The sequence below is a fragment of the Taudactylus pleione genome, unplaced genomic scaffold, assembly GCF_031769625.1.
Source record: "Taudactylus pleione unplaced genomic scaffold, aTauple2 ptg000313l, whole genome shotgun sequence".
In the NCBI taxonomy this organism is placed as follows: Eukaryota; Metazoa; Chordata; class Amphibia; order Anura; family Myobatrachidae; genus Taudactylus; species Taudactylus pleione.
The window spans coordinates 4,468,362-4,488,656 of NW_028284714.1; the positions used below are offsets into that span (position 1 = coordinate 4,468,362).

Here is a 20,295-nt window from a genome sequence, read left to right on the forward strand (position 1 = left end):
TTCCTATATGACTTTATAAACTAAAAACAATGAATAATGCTTGCAAAAAAAGTAATGATCTTCAATAATGTTTATGCATTGTTTATGAATCATGCTCATGAATCATTGTTCTCATGAATTAATGGTCAGGAATCATGATCAGTATTGCAGGACAGTTTGTAGCATGTCTGTGTAAGCTCTTGGCAAAATATGAGAATATATAAGATCATTATTTTAATATGACAATATATAATATAGATATTATATATTCTCACATGTAGAGATTGTCAAAAAGTAATTAAGAGAATTTACAAAAATTCAAATATTGTAAGCCTAACTATAAAAGTTACTATTTGACTTTATTAACTAAAAACAATGAATAATGCTTGCAAGAAAATAATGATCTTCAATAATGTTAATGCATTGTTTATGAATCATGCTCATGAATCATTGTTCTCATGAATTAATGGTCAGGAATCATGCTCAGTATTGCAGGACAGTTTGTAGCATGTCTGTGTAAGCGCTTGACAAATTATGACACTGCGTCCAGTCAGTGCCCCCTCCCCTCGCAATACCTATTAGTCTGTGTCTGGAGTCAGTATTGAGTGGATGTAAGTGCATTATAGTGGTGTTTTGGAAGATGTTTTCAGTTGTTTATACTGTGATTTGTTATTAAATTTGTGTGTTATATTTAAACAGTGTTATCAATCAAGCTAAACATTCAGTTTTTTACACAAACTTGTCTTGTCACAAGCTAGACTTCAATGTTGAGGCCGAGTGTCATATTTCGGCCACAGCACATGGGAAAGGCCCCTGTGATGGAGTTGGCAGCTCAGTCAAGAGACTGGCCGCCAGAGCCAGTCCATATGAGAAACAAACCTCACACCTCTCCAACTTTATGAATGGCAGTAGAAAATATATCTGGAATTAATTTGACGTTCACAACGCAAGAAGACTATATTGAGTCTGAAACATTTTTGAATGATCGTTTCAGCCAGTCAGTAACTATTCAGGGAACACAACAGTATCATGCTTTTATACCTGTTGATTCAAGTACATAAAAAATATTCGTGAAAACCTTTTCTAAGGCTACTACATCATCTACAGTATTCGTTACAAAATCTCTAGACAAACTCCAGTTGACACAAATAAATGGCTATATATCCGTTGTGTATAACAAGAAATGGTGGCTTGCTTATGTTATAGAAAAGAATGAAGATGAATTAAAAGTGACCTTCCTTCATCCTGCTGGACCATTCTTTATCCAAGGAAGCCTGATGTACTATAGATACCGCTAATACAGTGGTCTCCAACCCGTAGCTCGCGAGCTACCGATAGCTCGCGGCCGTAATTTGGGTAGCTCACCTAGCTGTAGTACTGCTGAGTCAACTAGGAGGAAGTGACCCCTGACAAAGCCGTGGGTGGAGCGACAGGGAAGCGCATCAGGTGATTTCCGTAGGGTGGCACAATACATGACGGACACCATCTGAACATCACAGGAGTCGACTGATCACAAGTGACTCCCACCCAACCCTGACAAAAAATTGCACAGCAGCCCTGCCTATATATTTTGCTCCTCTACTGTACTTACAACATCACAGCTGGTAATTAAAAGTGAAATGTGCAACAATATCACTGTATATTAATTAATTGCATTGTTGTTTTCTATGAAACATTTTTTTCATTAAATGATCTTTAATTTTTCGGTTATTAGACAGAATTATTGTTTTTTTAAAAAAATGTTAGTAGCTCTTCAGGAGGTTTCATTTTTCTCGAGTAGCTCACATCCCAAGTAAGGTTGGGGACCACTGCTTTAATAGATGTCTTATGCAAAGTCGACCCTAGAACTCCAACTGGAAGAATTTATGTCATGTCTCCTGAAGACACTTTAAAATACACTGAGGAATTGTCAAACTATCTTCAGCTAACATTGTTGACTGATTCATACAATGTCAAGTATTTCTATTCAACTTGATTTATATAATTAAACTAATGAAGTCTTCAAATCTATTATTACCTATTACTACTTGGAATATACAAGGCTTTTTTGAATAAACTACCTTGCTATAATATTATTTTTAACTATGAACCCATTATCCTCCCACTTTTAAATTATGACAAACATTTAACATTAGTATAGACTATTTCCAGTTTTTTTTTTCACTTTTTTGTCGACGCACTTTTTGAGATAATCATGATCAAAAATTTCAGTTTGAATTTGGAAAAAGTTTTTCCTCACAAAGCCTATTGTGTTGTATATTATAGGAAAGGGCGTAAAAAAAACCCCCACATTAAAATGACTCCACTCCCACCTCTCTAGTTTAATTAGGAGAGCTGCTATGGCGATTTGAAAATATGCTGGTTGTGCATTTTTGACAGATTTTTGAAAACTTTACATATTTTGGAAACGGCATGATATATTTAAATAATATTTTGTATTTTGCTTAGACTACATATACCACATTTTAATAAAATCTGAGCTGGTGAGATAAAATCAGTGTGTTGATTTGACTAAGGAAGGACCCCTGGTTAGTGGTTTAAGATATTTTTTTACCTGAGCTGATACTCCTGTAGTGTTGATATTGTTATGATATATATAATATGCATGGCTTTCCTGGTTTTCTGCGTTACCTACCCAATAGGCTTGGTGCAACAATTAATGGTTATTAATGAGAAAGGTGGCATCTATAAACCCAATAAAATTGTCTCTTTCTTTAATTATCCCAATTTCTCTCCTTCTTTTTCTTATTCATCTCTACCTAGTGTGTGTCCCTTCCCTTTCTCTCAGTATGGCGTGCAGTAATTGCCAAACTATAAACATATGTCTAATGTCCTTTTCCCCAGGCTCATAGCTGGCAGCCTGGGATCAGGAACCCATTCCGTGGATCTGTTGTTTGGCCTGTTCCTGAAAATGTGGATATCACAGCTACACTTTACAGAGTAAGTGACTATGGGTCTTGGTATTAAACCCCAAAATGCATGTGGAATCGTCTACTTAGGCATGAATATATCACATTTAGGTTCCAGGGGGTATATAACACAAATATCACAGATACAACCTTTGAACCCATGTACCAATAAAAACCACTGTCCCCATAGTCCTGTATGGGAGCTTATGTCAGATACAGTAGCTACAGTAATGCCATATTCAGATCCCTCTGCTCCTTATGACTCTCTTACTGAATATGTGCTGTTCTAAGGTCACAACTTGCCACAAAACTAATAACAGCGATAAGAGATGAAAAAATATATGCAAGAGGTCATAAATAGACCCCTAGGATGATTCAGAGATGTACCGTAGCCGCCGATTTCTACGCAGTGGCTGTTCAAAAATATGCAAATGTCACAGCCTCTGGGTTCGGCTTCGCAAATCCAAGAGACCGCGTACAATGGCGCATCTGGCTCACAGATCAGGCGATCATCGGGCTTCTGAGTAACCCTATGGTCGTGTAGATTGGGCGCAAGAAGTGACACATCGGAACTGAGACCTGCCCCGTAAATGGTCGCGACTTACTTGCATTTGAGCCGCCGCCTTGACACTTGCACAGTGTGACTCAGATACATGCGCAGCTTACCGATAATTGCACAAACTGCATAATCATCGGCATTGCGTCAATCTCTGAATCAGGCCCAGTGTCTGTGGGAGTGAAGAGAGTCAGGTAATGATGGATTGAATCAAGGACTTGATATACATAGAGAAAGCAGAATGGAGAAAGTAACAGGCATGTGAAAGTACAACTTTAATTATTGATGTCTTTGGCATAGGACCCGCACTCTGATCACTTTGAAGAGAAAGAATGGACATTCCAAGTTGAAGGGGTAAGTGTGACTCAGAATCCCTCTGATGTAACCTGTGCCTGGCTGTCTTCAACTCTATTTCTTAGTCAATAATATGCCCATTACTCATTTGTGGCACTCATTGTAATGTAACTTAGCCTAATGTAATTACTACTTGTTGTAGCCTTCATAATTATCCTGCCAAAGAAGGCAAAATATAAATATCCATAATAAGCATAACTCAAAAGAAGAAAACACACATATTGATGATTCTTAACATTAAACACTAATTCACGCAAAGAATTGCACAAGGGGCTTTTGTATACTTTACTTTAATCCAAATCCTGTTTCCTGAGGTGATAGTGCCTCGGCCATCCTCATTGTTGGGTCACTCCTGATTACAGCGATCTGCAGCAATACAGTGTATTGAACGGGTCCTGATTTATTAGTACACACTAGCGACCAGCCCCGGCTTCGCACCGGAGCAGTTTTGAATTTACAGCGATAGTCTTATTTAACCAAGGTCTTAGAAGATTGCCTTGTAGTCGACATTAGTCATTCTTCCTCCTGATGTTGCACGAAAAGATTATGGGGTTTATTTACTAAGCAGTGGGCCTGATTCAGAGCCACTCGCAAAAAGCGAGCGCTCGCTCTGAATCAGGGCATGTGGTTTTTTTGTTTTTTTGCTTGCAGCCTCTTGGCCGCTAGCATAGCTGTGGGCTATCACCCACAGCTTATGCGAGCAGCCATGATGATGGTCGCAATGGCCAAGACCATCGCGACCATCGGGCTTGCGACGAGACCCTTGCGGTAGGGTCTCGTTGCCGCAAGCCCCAGTGGACTTCGTGCACTATTAGAGCACCCCCTTCCATGCCTTCCAAACGGGGCAGCTGTCAATCAACATTGATAGCTGCCCCTTTTGGATGCGAGCGCCGGAGCGAGTGCTTTTTGCGCTCGCTCCGGGGCTCGCGCCCACGCAGTGCCACCATCGACCCGCTTGCGAGCACATAGCGCTTGCAAGCGGGTCTGAATCAGGCCCAGTGTTAGGACACAGAGTGAAAAGTGATAAGGTGCCAGCCAATCAGCTCCTAAATGCCATCTCACAGGCTGTGTTTGCAAAATGACAGTTGGGAGCTGATTGGCTGGTACCTTATCACTTTTCACTCTGTCTCTTAACACTGCTTAGTAAATAGACCCCTATGTTTTGATGTGACACGCAAAAGAGCATAGCAAAGTTGTCCATGAGAAAAACAGTGTCCACTTAGGTCAACTCCAGCCATGTTAAGTGTCTATCCCTGTGCTTTATTTATTGTCATGCCAAAGCAGACTCTTACCGGGAATTGGACTTGTTTGAAATTAAAGAATCATTTTGCACATAAATTAAATAGGAACTGTAAAAAAAAAAAAAGGGAAAATCTGAAATTTTGTATTAATAAACAGGGCTTACTGTACATCAATTTTACTGGAGAAACCAGATAAGAATCAATCTCTACATGGTATAAAATAAAGTGATATATTTTTAACAGTCTATAGAACTGTACCTCAGACTGGTAAGGTTATTTATGATTAGCAATATCATTAATTCCACAGTTTTCATACATTCTCAACATTTGAAACAACCTAAAATGGGCATTTCTGAGTAGTAGCAATATTACCTTGTGGTTTTTAGCAAACATAACTTTTAACAGCTGATGTACAAGTTTTACCATGAAAGGTTACCCTATTGTCAGACATTTGTACTATTTATTTGTGTTACCCATGGGTGTAACTACCATAGGTGCAAGAGGTGCAGTTGCTATGGGGCGCAGAGCTGAGGGGGGCCTATCTTCCTTGTCAAAGTTACATGTGTTATATAAATGTTTCACCATTGGGTGGTACATAGGAGCCAGGGACATATTAAGTGTGGAGGGGCCCTGTGTTCACTCCCCATCTGGGGCCCCTTCCTCTCTCCCCAGCTGCTGTCAGTGAACTGACAGCAGCGGTAGACTCCGGGCACTAGAGGGTGTCTGGAGTCTACTGTGCATGCACAGATCATGGGGAATATGGCGCAGCAGTCATTTTCCAGGGGATTTCCTACTGTGCATGCGCAAAACGCTGGGAAAATGGCAGCAGCGGCCATTTTCCAGGCACATTCTATAGCACTACTCCATGGGACATTGGAGAAGAAAGTATAAAAAAAAAACGTATGGGTGCAGGGTGTGCGGTGCAGGCCCCCCTGGACCCAGGTGCCTGTGTGCAATGCACATCCTGCATCCATTATAAATATGCCCACTGCTATGGGGCACTTACAAGCCCTTGCTATGGGGCCTTCAAATACCTACTTACGCCCCTGGTGTTGCCCATAGATATGATCATGAATCTGATGCCAATGCTCTGACCTAAGCTGATATTTTGATGGGTCCATTGGCCTCCAAAAATAAATCTACCTGAAAGATAAAAAAATTAGGGTGGTGTTACCCGTAAGATATTACAGGGAGTCAAAAGACTATAACTATGCCACAATCATAATCGTTCATGGCAGCTGTAATTAATTTCCTTTGTGTGCAATCCTCCCTACATACTATTTAACTCCTCACTTACTCCTATAAGTAGTCCCACCAACATAGACAAAGCCTGCTGACTACAGTAACCTTACAAGATTGTAAGCTTGCGAGCAGGACCTTCCTACCTATATATCTGTCTGTTATGACCCAGTTTTGTTCTATTAATGTTTACAATTGTAAAGCGCAACGGAATATGCTGCGCTATATAAGAAACTGTTAATAAATAAAATAATAAGAGTACTCATCTCCTTCAGTGTTGATCCAAACGGTGCCCTCCTGACTGTCCTTACATCACACACACTCACATCCTGCTACAGTATACAGTACTTCTATAACTGGGTGATCTTTCTTTGCCTAATGTGATAGCAAACATACTGTACATGCTACTCTTCTTCCCATCACTGGCTGCAGATGTCCTAATATTAATTATCTTCCAGTGGCTACTACTGCTCAGAGCATGCCCCTAAGAATGTGGGAAAAGGTGCTCCTTCATTGCCAGTTGCCAATTTAGCTTCACAGAGAAAAAAATTATTCTTGACTACAAAAATGACAATTGAACAAATATCCTGTATTAATTCTCCTTATTAAGTATAGCTATAGATACCAGTTTTTGTAAGTAATGAGAGCCATACATCTACAGCCAGATACCCCATTCTACCGTTCTGAACCGCAAATCAGCGATCAAAGCCACTGATCCGCAGGCATCGATGACTGGCGATCTGTCGGCGCATAAGGAAGTCCCCTACTAACCGATCCTGATCAGCTGATAGTGAAGATGTCTTTCTTGTATTGACAACTAAGGCCCTCATTCAGAGCCGTTCGCTATTTGCGTTCGTTCGTTCAAAAACAAGGGGTGGCTATGCAAATGATCCGTTCGCACATTGCAGTCTGTTCACACCTCTAAGTCTGAACGAGCGAGCAAAACATACGCTCGTTTATTTGATAAAAACGCCCCCTGGCCGCTCGCACCATACGTCATGTCCGCTATTTATTAGATTAATCGAGTACATCGAACAGGATAAGAACTGCTCGCTATTCTTGTGGTTGGTTTTTTCAACCGCTATTTTGCGAGCAGTTCTGAGTTAAAAAAAAACAAGTGACGTGGTCATTGACGCTGCTGTATTAATTATGCACACCCATAAAACGCCCGTTTTGACCTTTAAGCACGCCTGCGATCGGATTTCCACTCCCCGTTTTCAAGCACCTTCCCCTGTTACCACCCACATACGCCTCCTTCTGTCACTCAAAATAGCAGGCATTCGCTATATTGTGTACAAATGATTTTCGGCCGCACTGACCGGTTCGCGCATGCGTACTAAAAACCGTACGCATGCGCAGATGTGCGAACATCGCTCGGAACGAGCGTACTGCCGCTAGCGAGTGGCTCTGAATGAGGGCCCAAATTACCTCTTTTTAACTGTATGGTGTTTGGTATGAAGAGTTCACTAGACAAATACTAGTGATGACGTTGGATGTGTTTATACATTTATTGTCACTTATAAAGTACCTTTTTTCACAACGCAAACAACCTTTATGTAAGAGGGCTGTTTGTCCCTCAGGAAGGGGGACCTCATTTTTGGTGGTTCCAGAAGGGATTCCAGCCCTTGGGCAGAACAGTTTGGTGCTGGTTAACATGATGGCAGAGGGACCCCATGCTGTGTGTCCTGTTATAGTGTTATCCCTCCGGTTGGTTCAGCCTTGTGCTAGATATAGGAAAATAGGGAGAAGAACCCAACGCATTTTATTTCTTAAATGTAACTATTTCTACACTTTTAAACATAACAAAGCCTGCACAGATCACAGTGATTTGTGCCGTGCTTGACTATTGTTTAGCGTCTTTTCTGCAGTGGTTTCAATAGAAACAGCTGTGCAATAGAACACGCCATTGCAACCACTGTGGATCAATGGAAGTTTCAGTTTAGACACCAAAACCGTCATTTAGTAAATGCTATTAAGTAGACATAGAAACCGCCATCAATTGACAGCGGCTTCCGGCGATTTCTAAATAACATCAGAACTGCCGTTTTAGTAAATTCAGCCCTATGACTTGTTTTGCCTTTGCATCTGCTGACTGGCACCTAGTATTTATTGCTCATCCTTTTCCATCTCCATTTCCCCAGTTGTATTCCATTTAAATCTGTAAGTAGCAAGTTATTAACACAGTCTTGGTTCAAACCCCTATCTCTATCTACATCATGCATGTCACAGTTTGCCATTTTGTCTTAATCTTTCTGCAGAAAGTTACTTTACTGATCTATGTTAATGATCTTAATAGCTTAGTGTCATCTGCAATCCTGGGCACCTTTATTTCTAAGCAATCTATTATGTCATTAATGAAGAAGACAGGACAAGTCCCATTTAATATAGTGTACATGAGCTATTCCTACACAACCTATTTCCCAGCATTTTGTTTCTCCAGATACAAAAGAAACATATTTATAAGATTAGCTTTTCTTTATCTTCTATAATTTAGAATTTAATGGCCCAATATTGTGAGTTTTATTTCCTTGCTATGTACTTTTAGGGATTAAACTTGCTATCTTTAGAAATCCATTTTCCAGCCTGGTTTTGCTACACTCCATGTAGCTCCATAATTAATTTTCAGCCTTTTCTAGTCTTAACAATTTCACTTGGTTTCATTTTTTTTTTTTATCAGCATAAATGCTTTATTTTGAATTTTGCTTTAATATACTTAAAAAAAAATTTGTATAGTTTCTCAATGAATAAACTTTAATGTTTCTCTGAGCTGATAATTTGCCTTAAAATAGTGTTCTGGTGCTCCCCTATTACTAGTTGTAATTGAAAGTAAATGTGCCTTCCATAATGACTAAGGGTGAGATGTATTAATGATCACATTTACAATACGATCGTTAACAAATATCTATTTATACTTACCTGCAGGATCTTCCACCAGTATGCAGCATCTTCTTCTTGACAGGACTAAAGTGTCGGCCACGAGGCTGTTAGTGATGAGCCAGAAAACAGCCTCGCGGCTGGTACTTTAGTCGGAATTTCTGCTCGCACCCTCAGGATGGTGTAAGATGAAATCCTCTAGTTGGGCTAATAGCGCAGTCAATTGAATGGCTCTGGGAACTCCTTCCTTGGGCTATTCGACATTGCGTTGAATTGAATTGCCCCATTGGCTTCTACATCCAATACTATCTATTAATGATGTTACCTAGCAGGCACATCCAGGGGCGTCTTAACAGAGGAGGGGGCCGTGTGCACTCCCTGTGCGGGGCCCCCTCCTCTCTCTGCTGTGGCCGGCAGCCGACTAATGTGGCTGGCCAGGCACCGGAGCGTTAGTATACTCCGGGCACTAGAGTGCGCTCGGAGTCTACTGCGCATGCTCAGAACGCAGAGAAAATGGCCACGGTGGCCATTTTCCGGCCTTCTGTGCATGCACAGTAAACTCTGGGCTCCGCGCCTCTGGGCAGGTCTAGACAAACCTGGGTTCGGCCGCAACTAGGAGACATAGTCCAATCACTCCCCTAGTCACCCAAACCTCCCGGCTCACCGTCCTCCAGAGGAACACTTGCACCGGATCGTGACAGTTTGAACAGCCATAATGCATGCCGCCGGGTTCCAGGGTGAAGCAGGTTTTCAGGATTTACTCCTTCGTGTGACTGCACAAGAGACAGCTTTGCAACTCATGAGACAGCAGCTGCAAGAACTTTCTAGTCAAATGATGGTTATTCATTCGGTTCTAGCTGCTTTGTCCCCAGACACACCACAAGTTCCGCCAGTGAATTCTCCACAGTTTTGTTCTGAAGTTCCAATTACCCCTACTGATGAAAAAATTTCTGTGTATGCTAGTGAACCTCAAGTGTCCTCTGGTTCCCCAATTATCTGATATTTGTGACCTTGAACCTTTCAAGAGTTTCTACATGCTGCTAGAACAATTACAAAATCTCCATCCCAAAATTCTTCAAGTTGTTTCCAAGCTTCCTAGTGTTACTTGAATAACAGCCCTTCCAAGCAAACTACAGTAAAGCATCAAAGTTTCCTGCGCCCTAAACTTACTGAGGTTGAACGTCAGCGATGCCGGGAACTGCATCTTTGTTTATATTGCGGTTATGACGATCACTTTCTTAAGGACTGTACTCTGCGCCCACTGAGAAGTGGTGGCAAGTGTGTGACTCCCAACATCTGCGCTTTCAGGTCTCCCCATCATCCATCAGTGATTTCCGTTTCTTCAGTTACAGATAAGGAGGTGATGTCCACTAAGCAAAAGAAAGTTCAAGTTTTTGATTGGGGCCCTGTTACACAATGCTTCAACCCTCGTCTAAGAAATATTGGAAGGATATTTCAACCTTCTAATGTCAGGGACACTACTTATTCCATTTCTACTGGTCTCAGCCCGGATTCTGCCCGTTCCGGTCCCAGCCCGGATTTTGCCCTTTCCGGTCCCAGCCCGGATTCTGCCCATTCCGGTCCCAGCCCGGATTCTGTTTTTCCCAATATGGGAGTCCAGTCAGTAGCCCCAGGAGGGGTCCCAACTTCATTACTCCAAGTGAGTGTTTCAAGTCTCGCACCCCAGCAGGGGGTCCCAAGTCTTGCACCCCAGCAGGGGGTCCCAAGTCTCGCACCCCAGCAGGGGGTCCCAAGTCTCGCACACCAGCAGGGGGTCCCAAGTCTCGCACCCCAGCAGGGAGTCCCAAGTCTCGCACCCCAGCAGGGCGTCCCAAGTCTCGCACCCCAACAGGGGATCCCAAGTCTCGCACCCCAGCAGGGGATCCCAAGTCTCATGCCCCAAGAGGGGGTTTCAAGTCCCATACCCCAGGAGCAGTTCCAGTTCAAGTTCCACACTCTTGGTGGAAGTTTCCACCGTCATGGAATACCAAACTGGATACAGACACGATGACCTAGGAGGAAGGAGATGATGTGAGAGCCGTCCTTCCTCTATGCAGACCGACACGCCCTACCGTAACAAGAACCACTTGAAACAGGGATTCGTGTTTTAAGTGAAGATCATCACTGGAACTTTTGGCCTCAGATTCAAAGTTTCACCTATTGGTACTCACGCACCAGGTGAAGACTCGACCTTGCACCGGAGTGCAAGGTCCACTGTACGCCCTGAGTGTAAGGTCCACTGTACGCCCTGAAGGAAGAAACACAGGAAGAGACAAACAGACAATAAGAGACAGTACACAAACAGATGCCTCTCACCGTGTCTTCGTCTGTTTACTCGCCTACAGGCCCCTGTAAGGAGATAACCAAACACCACAGCTGTGCAGGGCATAAACCTAACTTAAGTATGTCACACCACTTCACTAACTACAACAATGTCACCCTCAACCTACTGTGTGTGAAGTGTGGCACAACATTTAACATCTATCAGTTCAACTTCTAACACGTTTGCCCTGCACGGAATAACAACCACAATAACAGACGGGAATTTTACAACAAGAATAAATCACGGTACTGTCTCTTTAAATGTTTGCCACCTGCCTAACTAGAGCTGGCCAGCCCCTCTTCTAGCTGAAGAAAACCATTGCTCTAGTGGCAGCCTTACAACTCTCCACAGGGTATCAGATTTCTATAGGTGCGGGAAGCTGGGGCCGCTCCTCCACACAAGGTACACAAACATAGGGTGGGAGCTGCAGAGCTGATGACACACCTCTAGTATGTATATATTTATGCAGGGGCCACCTATTAAATTATAATTAAAGTGACCTGGGCTTACTGCCCAGTCACCCTCAAGGGCTCAGTGCCCTGGGACTAGTGCCCAGGATCTTATTGGGAGCTCAGGCTACTAGCCTGCCTACTTCAGGGACACAGAAAAGGGACCTGGGCCTAATGCCCAAAGTCCCCTTTTCTTAATGAAATAATCAGGCCTACGGGCCTGCCTAATGCTGGGTACACACAGTGACTTGGGCCTATTGCCCAAAGCCACTTTATTGAGGGCACAGGCCTACAGGCTTGCCTAACTGAGGGGCTCACTTAGTGGCCTGGGCCTAATACCCAGGGCCTCTTTATATATTTTGAGTGGCACGAGCAATCGGGATCAGTATGAATGACTGCCGGACCTATGCCCGGCGGTTCAAATCCCGACAGCAGAAGAACGGCAGTGAAGATCCCGACGGGGTAAGTAAATTCAATAATCCTAAACCTTTCCCTCCCCCTAACCCTGCTTTAGGGGTGCCTAACCCTAACCTCCCCCCCAGTGCCTAACCCTAATCCTCCCTGTAAGTGCCTAAACCTAACCCCCACCTTCCCCGCAGCCTAAACCTAACCCACCGGGGAGGTGCCTAACCCTAACCTCCCCCCGGGGGTGCCTAACTCTAACTCCCCTCGGGTGCTCTTAACCTAACCATCCCCCGCGGATGTCCGCACCGCAGCCCGGCTTACCTTCGTTCGGTATGCCGGGCATCGTGCTCCCGGCTTAGAGATAATGATAGGCGTCTGTATTTCGATGCCTGTCATTATTCCCCTGTCGTGATTACACAGTCGGGATGCCGGCGGTCGGCATTTCGACCATCGGCTTCCTGACTGCATCCACCCGGGCCTAATGCCCGCCTAATCACCCATAGGTCTAAGGCTTGACTGTGCCTATGGGCCCAGTGCCCGTCTGCCCTGGTGGTCTAGGGGAATTAAATAATATCGATGGCCCAAGGCCGCCTACCAGTATGTTAAGAGAGGCTGCAGTGGTAGCTTTGTTAGCTCTTCACTTCCCACCGCTGCTGCACTTCTCCAGTACTCAACTTCTTTCTTCTGCTGCTGGCCCGATCTTGCCAGAGGCGCCGCCTCCTCTTCTCCGCGCCCAGCTACCGCTGTTCATTTTCTTTATTGACAGCAGCATCTTCTGGCCTCTTCTGCGGCCACCGGAGCTTTTGCCGCAATGTCTGCTGTCTCTTCGGGAGCTCTTCGCCGCCAAACGAACTCCTCTCGCTCTGTGGCGTCTAATATAAGACGCTGTGAGTGGGTGGGGCTATGATGCGATGAGCTGCGATTGGCTCGTCACAGCTGCCTGCTATGGCATGCTGGACCAGACACTAGAGCCAAACACCCGCCGCTTGACCAGCGCTGGGAATGCTGCAGCTGTCCCGGTGCTGGGACCAGCCACTTGATCCCAGCCCGGCTTTCCACACCGACATGCCTGCGTTACCTCTCCTAAATACTGACTACCTGTCACTCACTCTGCCAATTAATTATCTCTGCGACTGCCGTCGTTAACCTTTCTCAGTGCGGCTGTGACGCGTGCACAGTGGCTATAAATCGCCCCTCTGTGTCCAATTTGACATTGCATCTATCTCTGAATTAGGCCCAAAGTACATGTGGGGAATCTTTTATCAAGAAAATAGTTTTTTTACCGTAATTTTGCATATTTTACAGCATACTGCTCCAAGTTACGAATATTTTCCTTATGTGGAAAATCCTCACGTCACAGGCATTCTTAATAACAGATCCAATACCTGTACTATATTCTAAAAAAACAAGACACAAAAATTGTATCAGTATTTGTGGATAACAATATAAAAAAATATAAGAGCACTACAAACGCAAACTTTATTAGATCCCACTGGAATAGGAAATAGGTGGTGCCTAAGCCTAATCTCACCTGGTGGTGCTTAACCCTAACCTCCTCTCGGTGGGCCTAATCCTACCCCCCCCCTGCCCGCACCCTAAACCTAACTCTCCTCGGGGGTGCCTAACCCTAACCTCCCCCTGGTGGTACCTAAACCTAACCCCCCTCCCTGTAGCCTAACTTTCCCTGAGGGATGCCTAACCCTAACAACCCCATCCCCGGTGAAACTAGAATACTTACCCTGCTCCTAACGTTCGGGATTTTGGTGTTCGGGATGCTGACGCTGGTATCCTGATCTCTTTCGGGATATCGGTGTCGGCATTTTGCAGGGCGGCGGGTACTCTTGAAAATCCATAAATGACTTGCATGATAGTAAAGACAAAATGTATTCAGAAATGGGTAGGAGGCCAGCAATAAATAAATTATGATTATGATACTCAAAAATACAAATAATATATCAGTTAAAAACATTCTTTATCATTGGTTGAGATGCAGTTCATTTACTCAGTTGAAAAAACATGATTATTCATAATTAAAATAATCAGATCAAAATGCCGGGTCGCACCCAGGATTTTGAATACGGGTCCAACCTGGATGCGACCCATCTCAGACGCCTTTCAGACAGGTGGCTTATTCACTGGTCAGCCACATAACTGCATACAGGTGCATTGCCTGCGCTTGGAGATGAGATCTAAGCAAAATCCTGGGGTGCTTCCCGTTCACGTGCGTTAACCAGGGATTTTACTGCTAGTCTGAAAGGGGCATAAGAGAAACATGTCGACACCAATTCACATGTGTTAAAAAGTTGAAAATGTAAAACCAGGAGACAGGAGGAGGACAAAATAAAGAAAAGTGTCCTCTATGGATCTAAACTGTCTCTATATATTTGTGCAATAAGTGATAAAGTACGCAGAAACATATTGGGGCCTATTCATCAAAACTAAAATGACAGTTTTAAGGAAATTTTTCCTTAATTACCGTGTTTTAGTATTCCTTAACACAGGAGATATCACTGATATCACTGATATCTCCTGGCTAAGTCCGTCTGCGTTAATTTCCATGTAGAAATTAGGCTATTCATCAAATTCCAAAAATGATGTATTTTCGGAATCTGATGGTGTTACTATCCGCCACTCTCAGGCGGCGTACAGCTGGCTATACATACCTGCTTTCAGCTGGGCAGGTCCTTCTTCGGCTCCCTCCACCACTCCGGCTGCTGCGCTGTGTTCTCCCCTCCGCATTGCTGCTGCCGGGTAGCGTCTCCCCTCTGTTCCCCGGTGACATTTCTAAGTGCTTCTTCTATTAACTCCATTTACAAGTGCCACCGGGGAACGGAGGCGAGACGCTACCCAGCAGCAGCAGCATTGCGGCGGGGGAGAACATAGTAAAGTTTTAAATAAAAGTTTTAAAAGATCATCTGGGTCCGCGGCGGCAGCCTTAGACAGGCTGCAAGGTAAGGGGGAAGGGGGGGTGAGAGGGCGTTTGGACCGACACAGATTTACCACAGCTTTAGTCAGTGCTGTGCATACGCCGCTTTTTGTGAACGTAACGGCGCATGCACAGCACCGATTCCAGCTGCGGTAAGTTAGAGTAGAGAGGGAAAAGTATCTATTTCTTGAACAGCTGTCATCGCAAAAATAACAGCTTTTTGGAATAGATAGTTATGGAGAGGAGGAATGATGAATTCCTCCGGTAATTAGGTACAACTCCATGCAAGCTCTAAACCTAATTACCTCCATCGATTTTTTAGTTATGATGAATAAGCCCCATTGTTTATTGATAAATAAAGCGCAGGTGCAAAAAAATATAGTACAAACATGTGTAAAGCAGTTATCATACTGATTATAGTAGTCAAATAGTGTCCATAATACACAATAAGTGGGGAATTCAAGTTGGTGTGCGTTTAGTCTCGTGAGACGAGATGACGTCAAATTCGTGTTGCGAATTACATTCTTTTTCAGAGTAAATTTACCCATTTTTGTTCGCACCCCTCTGAGCAAGGCAAAAATGTCAGGACTTGCTTCAGGATCCCTTGGACATCCCCCCTTCCCCCAATAATTAATTAGGCATTTGGAAGTTTTCAGTTAGTTTCATTGCGCCAATAATTACGTCATTTTTGGAGTGAAAAAAAATATGGCCTCAAATTACCCCAAAATAAGCTTTTTAGCTAAATAATGCACCTCAAATTTAATGAATTTTTTTTTTTTTACTCTTTTTTTGCATTTTCTGTTTAATTCATTTGTAATTAAATGAAATTCTACAGCTTTTTACATTATTTAATTTTTTTTTTAAAATGCACAAATCAGACATTTGACACCTTTGAAAAACATACAATACATTCCTTATGCCCACTTACATTCTTCTATATGATTCTGTTAACGAAGTTATTTTTGTGGTCCAGGAAGGTCTCCCCACTTTTTCATGCTATATTCCCTGTTCGCTTTTTGGACAAAATTCGCACTCTCACTGCGAGTAGTACAAATTGGCATTTCTAAGTTGATTTGTGTGTATCTCGGGTGCGCGCATCAAGGAGAAGTGTGCGAACTATAAGGTGAAGTTTTCAGGTTACAAACTCGTATCTAATTGAATTCCCCACTAAGGCCCATGTTATAGGGATGACCTCCTGATAACGCACCAAACGGGAGGGACTTCTGATCCTGATGTACTGCCGAATGCTTTCAGTGTTCCTACACCATCATCAGGCTACTCCTAGAATTGAGCTCTATAATATTATTATTGGCTTCTGACACAGAATTAGCCCTAGTGTGTTTTTGTCCTCATGTGGTAGGGAATATAGATTGTAAACACAGACTTATGTGAATGGCTAAATAATCTCTGGAAAGCACAGCGTAATATGTGTGCACTATGGACCTCATTCAGACCCGCTCGCAAGCGCTGTGCACTCGCAAGCAGGCCGATGGTTTGCGTATGCGCATGCGCACGCTTCGTTCTGCACGTGCCCGAACTACTCTGTGCGATCGCAGCCCGCTCACTCAGCAAAGATGAGTGACAGGAGAGGCCGTTTGTGGGTGGTAACAGGGACAGGACACTAATAACGGAGGTGTGGAGGTGCGAACGCAGGTGTGCCTCGGTGTTTCAACGCCATTTGTAAGGCGTGCATAATTAACAGGCAGCGTCATAGCACACGTCACATGCCTGTTTTTTACACTGAAGTCCTCGCAGTGCTTGCAGCAGGGTAAGGCAACCACAAGTGCTGTAATCGCTACCGATGGTGGTCGATGTACCAATGTTTTAATACACTTCCTGGAGATGATGTGCGCTAGTCGGCGTCTCAACATACGCTTATGGGTGTCTGCATACACAGAGCGATCGCTCGCACAGCCAAAGTGGGTGTGCTTATGCCTTGGCGAGCGATCGCTTCCCATGTCGTCACTTAGAAAAATGTGCATACGCTGGATGCGAGCGATCGCATCTAGCGAGCGGCTCTGAATCAGGGCCTATATACATAACTGTCACAAAATAAATAGGATATAATACATCCTCTAAAATAAAGGTACATAAAGGGCTGAAAATAGCTTTGTGCAAAAAATGTATGCTTGCATGTTATCTGCCAAACTTCATAACACTTTTGTCACAGCAGCCCCATAAGGAGCAAATTCTACTTTATCTTGGTAGAGTGAACAACTGAGCATCTTGTACACACTTTGCAGAATGACTTGTATCCCTATGTCTAATCATAGAAACATGAAGTGAAAGCAAATTGTAATTATAAAGAGGGTGTATTTTCCCCCTAAGGCATAGCTGCTCTGTGTAAGTAGGAGGGGAAATGTTTCACACAGGTAACATGCAATCCTGATTTGTGATTCAGAGATTATATTTCAGGATCACTGTATTCTCCATGTCATTTTCATGCATGTAATTTGTCCTGCTACTTTGATAAATCACCTATCAAACTTGTTTTGTAGCCCAATAAAATCTAAAGAACTAATTCACTTCTGAGCTCCTGTTAAAATTGTAACCTTATCAAAACCGTTTGATGCCACCCAACATTATACATGGCCAAAGACTAACATTTATATTTAGTGTAATTGGAACTCCATATCCATCACATCATTTTATTACAGGTTAATCTCGCAACATGACTGCATTTCAAAAGATCAGTGATACGCCATTCTTCCTGCTATGTATTGTTTCTGTACATTTTCAAATATGGCCGTGTAATGAAGCGCAGAATCCATTTATTAAGTACATATGCTCAGACAGACAGTTCATGGACCTTATTTAGCTTTCGGAGTAAATACAGCTGGAAGGTGCAGTTTTCTGTCTTGGCAAAACCATTTTGTGCTGAAGAAAGGGGTGAATTTGAAATCTGTGAACAGATTACTGCTGGGGACATAGGGTCTCATTCAGACCCGGTCGTTAGATGCAAGCGTTCGCTCTGATTGAGGACAGCTGCTTGCATCTTGAAGTGTGGCCTCCTGGTCGCTAGCTAAGCTGTGGGTTACCACCCACAGCTTAGCGACCAACCAGGGTGATGGTCGCGATGGTCAGGACCATCGCGACCATCGGGGCTTGCGACGAGACCCTAAGGTTGGGTCTCGGCACTCGCAAGCCCCAGGGAGCTCCCTGCTCTGATCGAGCAGGAAACTCCACAATAACATCATTGCTGATGTCAGTGGGGCCGCCCCCAAACGGCAAGCGTTCCGTTGGGAACGCCTCCATTTGGCCTGCCACCCCCCTGGCCCGCCTACCAAACAGGGTGAGCTGTCAATCAACATCGACAGCTCGCCCCCTTTGGTGCGAGACCCGGAGTGACGGAGCGGCTGTCGCTAGCCGAGTCTCACGCAGGCGCACGTCGGAGCCGGCTCCGACGTGCGCCTGCCCAGTGGGCAAACATCGACCCGGTTGCGAGCGCTCAGCGCTTGCGACCGGGTCTGAATGAGGCCCATAATGCACTATATATTGTTCATACAGCCGACGAACGATATATCATTCAGTGCATCTGGCCGTGTGTACACATGATATGTCTTTGAATGATGTCTTTCACATATACTCGTATATCGCATTAGCCATGCAGCATGGCAGATGTGATATATCAGGAAGATATGTTGTTCAAATCTGCTTGTGTGTACACACGACCGAACGAACGATATGCTTGCCACAGGAACCAGTGGCAATGACATCACAGCTAGTTCCTGTGGCCAGACATAATGTGTGGCTGATTTGTAAATATGTATGCTTACCAAACTCTGTCATGCGGCCAGTCTGTCAGCCAAATATGTACCCCGCATTAGATTTGATAGCCAGGTGCAGAATTTGTTTGCTACGTACAAACGTAGACACGTATTCTCATGTATGCAGAAATCAATAATTGCAATAAAACCAAATTATTATTTGTTTATTAACAGTTATGCATCATTACATGTATTTCTCCAAGCTGCAAATTTATATCCTTTGGATGGATTTGCTCCTAATTATATGAAGCCCCAAATCTGTGTGCAATAGTAAATGGACCTGGAGGGTGCACGCCATCCCCCGCTACACATGACACAGACATCTCAGGGAAATATATCATAGATTTTGTTATGGCAAAATCCAGGGTGTTGGCATTATGAATTAAACAGAAGTTGGTAGTGTCAATGTAAAATAACAGCAATACATTTAAGAATAGTAGAGATCTGTTAATTTGATATTTAAGATTTTTAGAGAACTTTGAAAAACAATCTTGTTATTCAAATAGTGGGTTTAAAGTAAAAGAGATGCAATACAGACTCTGGGCCTGATTCAGAGCCGGACGCAATTAGCGCTCGCTCGTACAGAAAATAGGGGTGGCTATTCAAATGAACCGTTCGCTCTTTTCAGTCTGTTCACGCCTCTAGGTCTGAACGAGCGAACAAAACTTGCGGTCGTTTTTTTGAAAACTACGCCCCCTGGCCGCTCGCATCCTACGTCATGTCCGCTATTTATTAGATTAATCGAGTACATCGACCAGCGTATGAACTGCTCGCTATTCTTGTGGTTGGTTTTTGCTACCACAATCTTGCGAGCAGTTCTGGCTATAAAATAACCCAGTGACGTGGTCAATGACGCTGTTGTTTTAATTATGCACACCCATAAAACGCCCGTTTTGACCTTTAAGCACGCCTGCGTTCGGATCTCCACTCCCCGTTTTCAAGCACCTTCCCCTGTTACCACCCACATACGCCTCATTCTGTCACTCAAATTTTCAGGCATTCGCTATTTTGCGAGCACATGAATTTCGACCGCACTGACTGGTTCGCGCATGCGTATAACGATCCGTACGCATGCGCAGTTGGGCAAACATTGCTCGGAGCGAACGAGCGGCCGCTTACGAGTGGCTCTGAATCAGGCCCTCTGTGTGGAATTTTATAAATCTATAGGTTATGCACCATAAGGAAAAATATAACAGTATTTCTGAGACAGCTTTATTAAACATTCATCTATAACATGAGGGACAATTGTGTTCAAAGGTACTACTGAGGATGA

At 43.8% G+C, this 20,295-nt stretch overlaps 1 protein-coding gene across 5 annotated transcripts in view; it reads left to right on the forward strand.

Annotated features, from left to right (window-relative positions):
• The window catches only part of EHBP1L1 (EH domain binding protein 1 like 1), a 135,434-nt gene that overhangs the window by 40,273 nt on the left and 74,866 nt on the right, over window positions 1-20,295 (forward strand). For all 5 annotated transcript variants that reach the window (XM_088442521.1, XM_088442525.1, XM_088442523.1 and 2 more), the window contains exons 3-4: window positions 2,824-2,919; window positions 3,745-3,798. In XM_088442521.1, coding sequence (XP_088298647.1) covers window positions 2,824-2,919; window positions 3,745-3,798 — 150 coding nt within the window. The remainder of the gene's footprint in view (window positions 1-2,823; window positions 2,920-3,744; window positions 3,799-20,295) is intronic.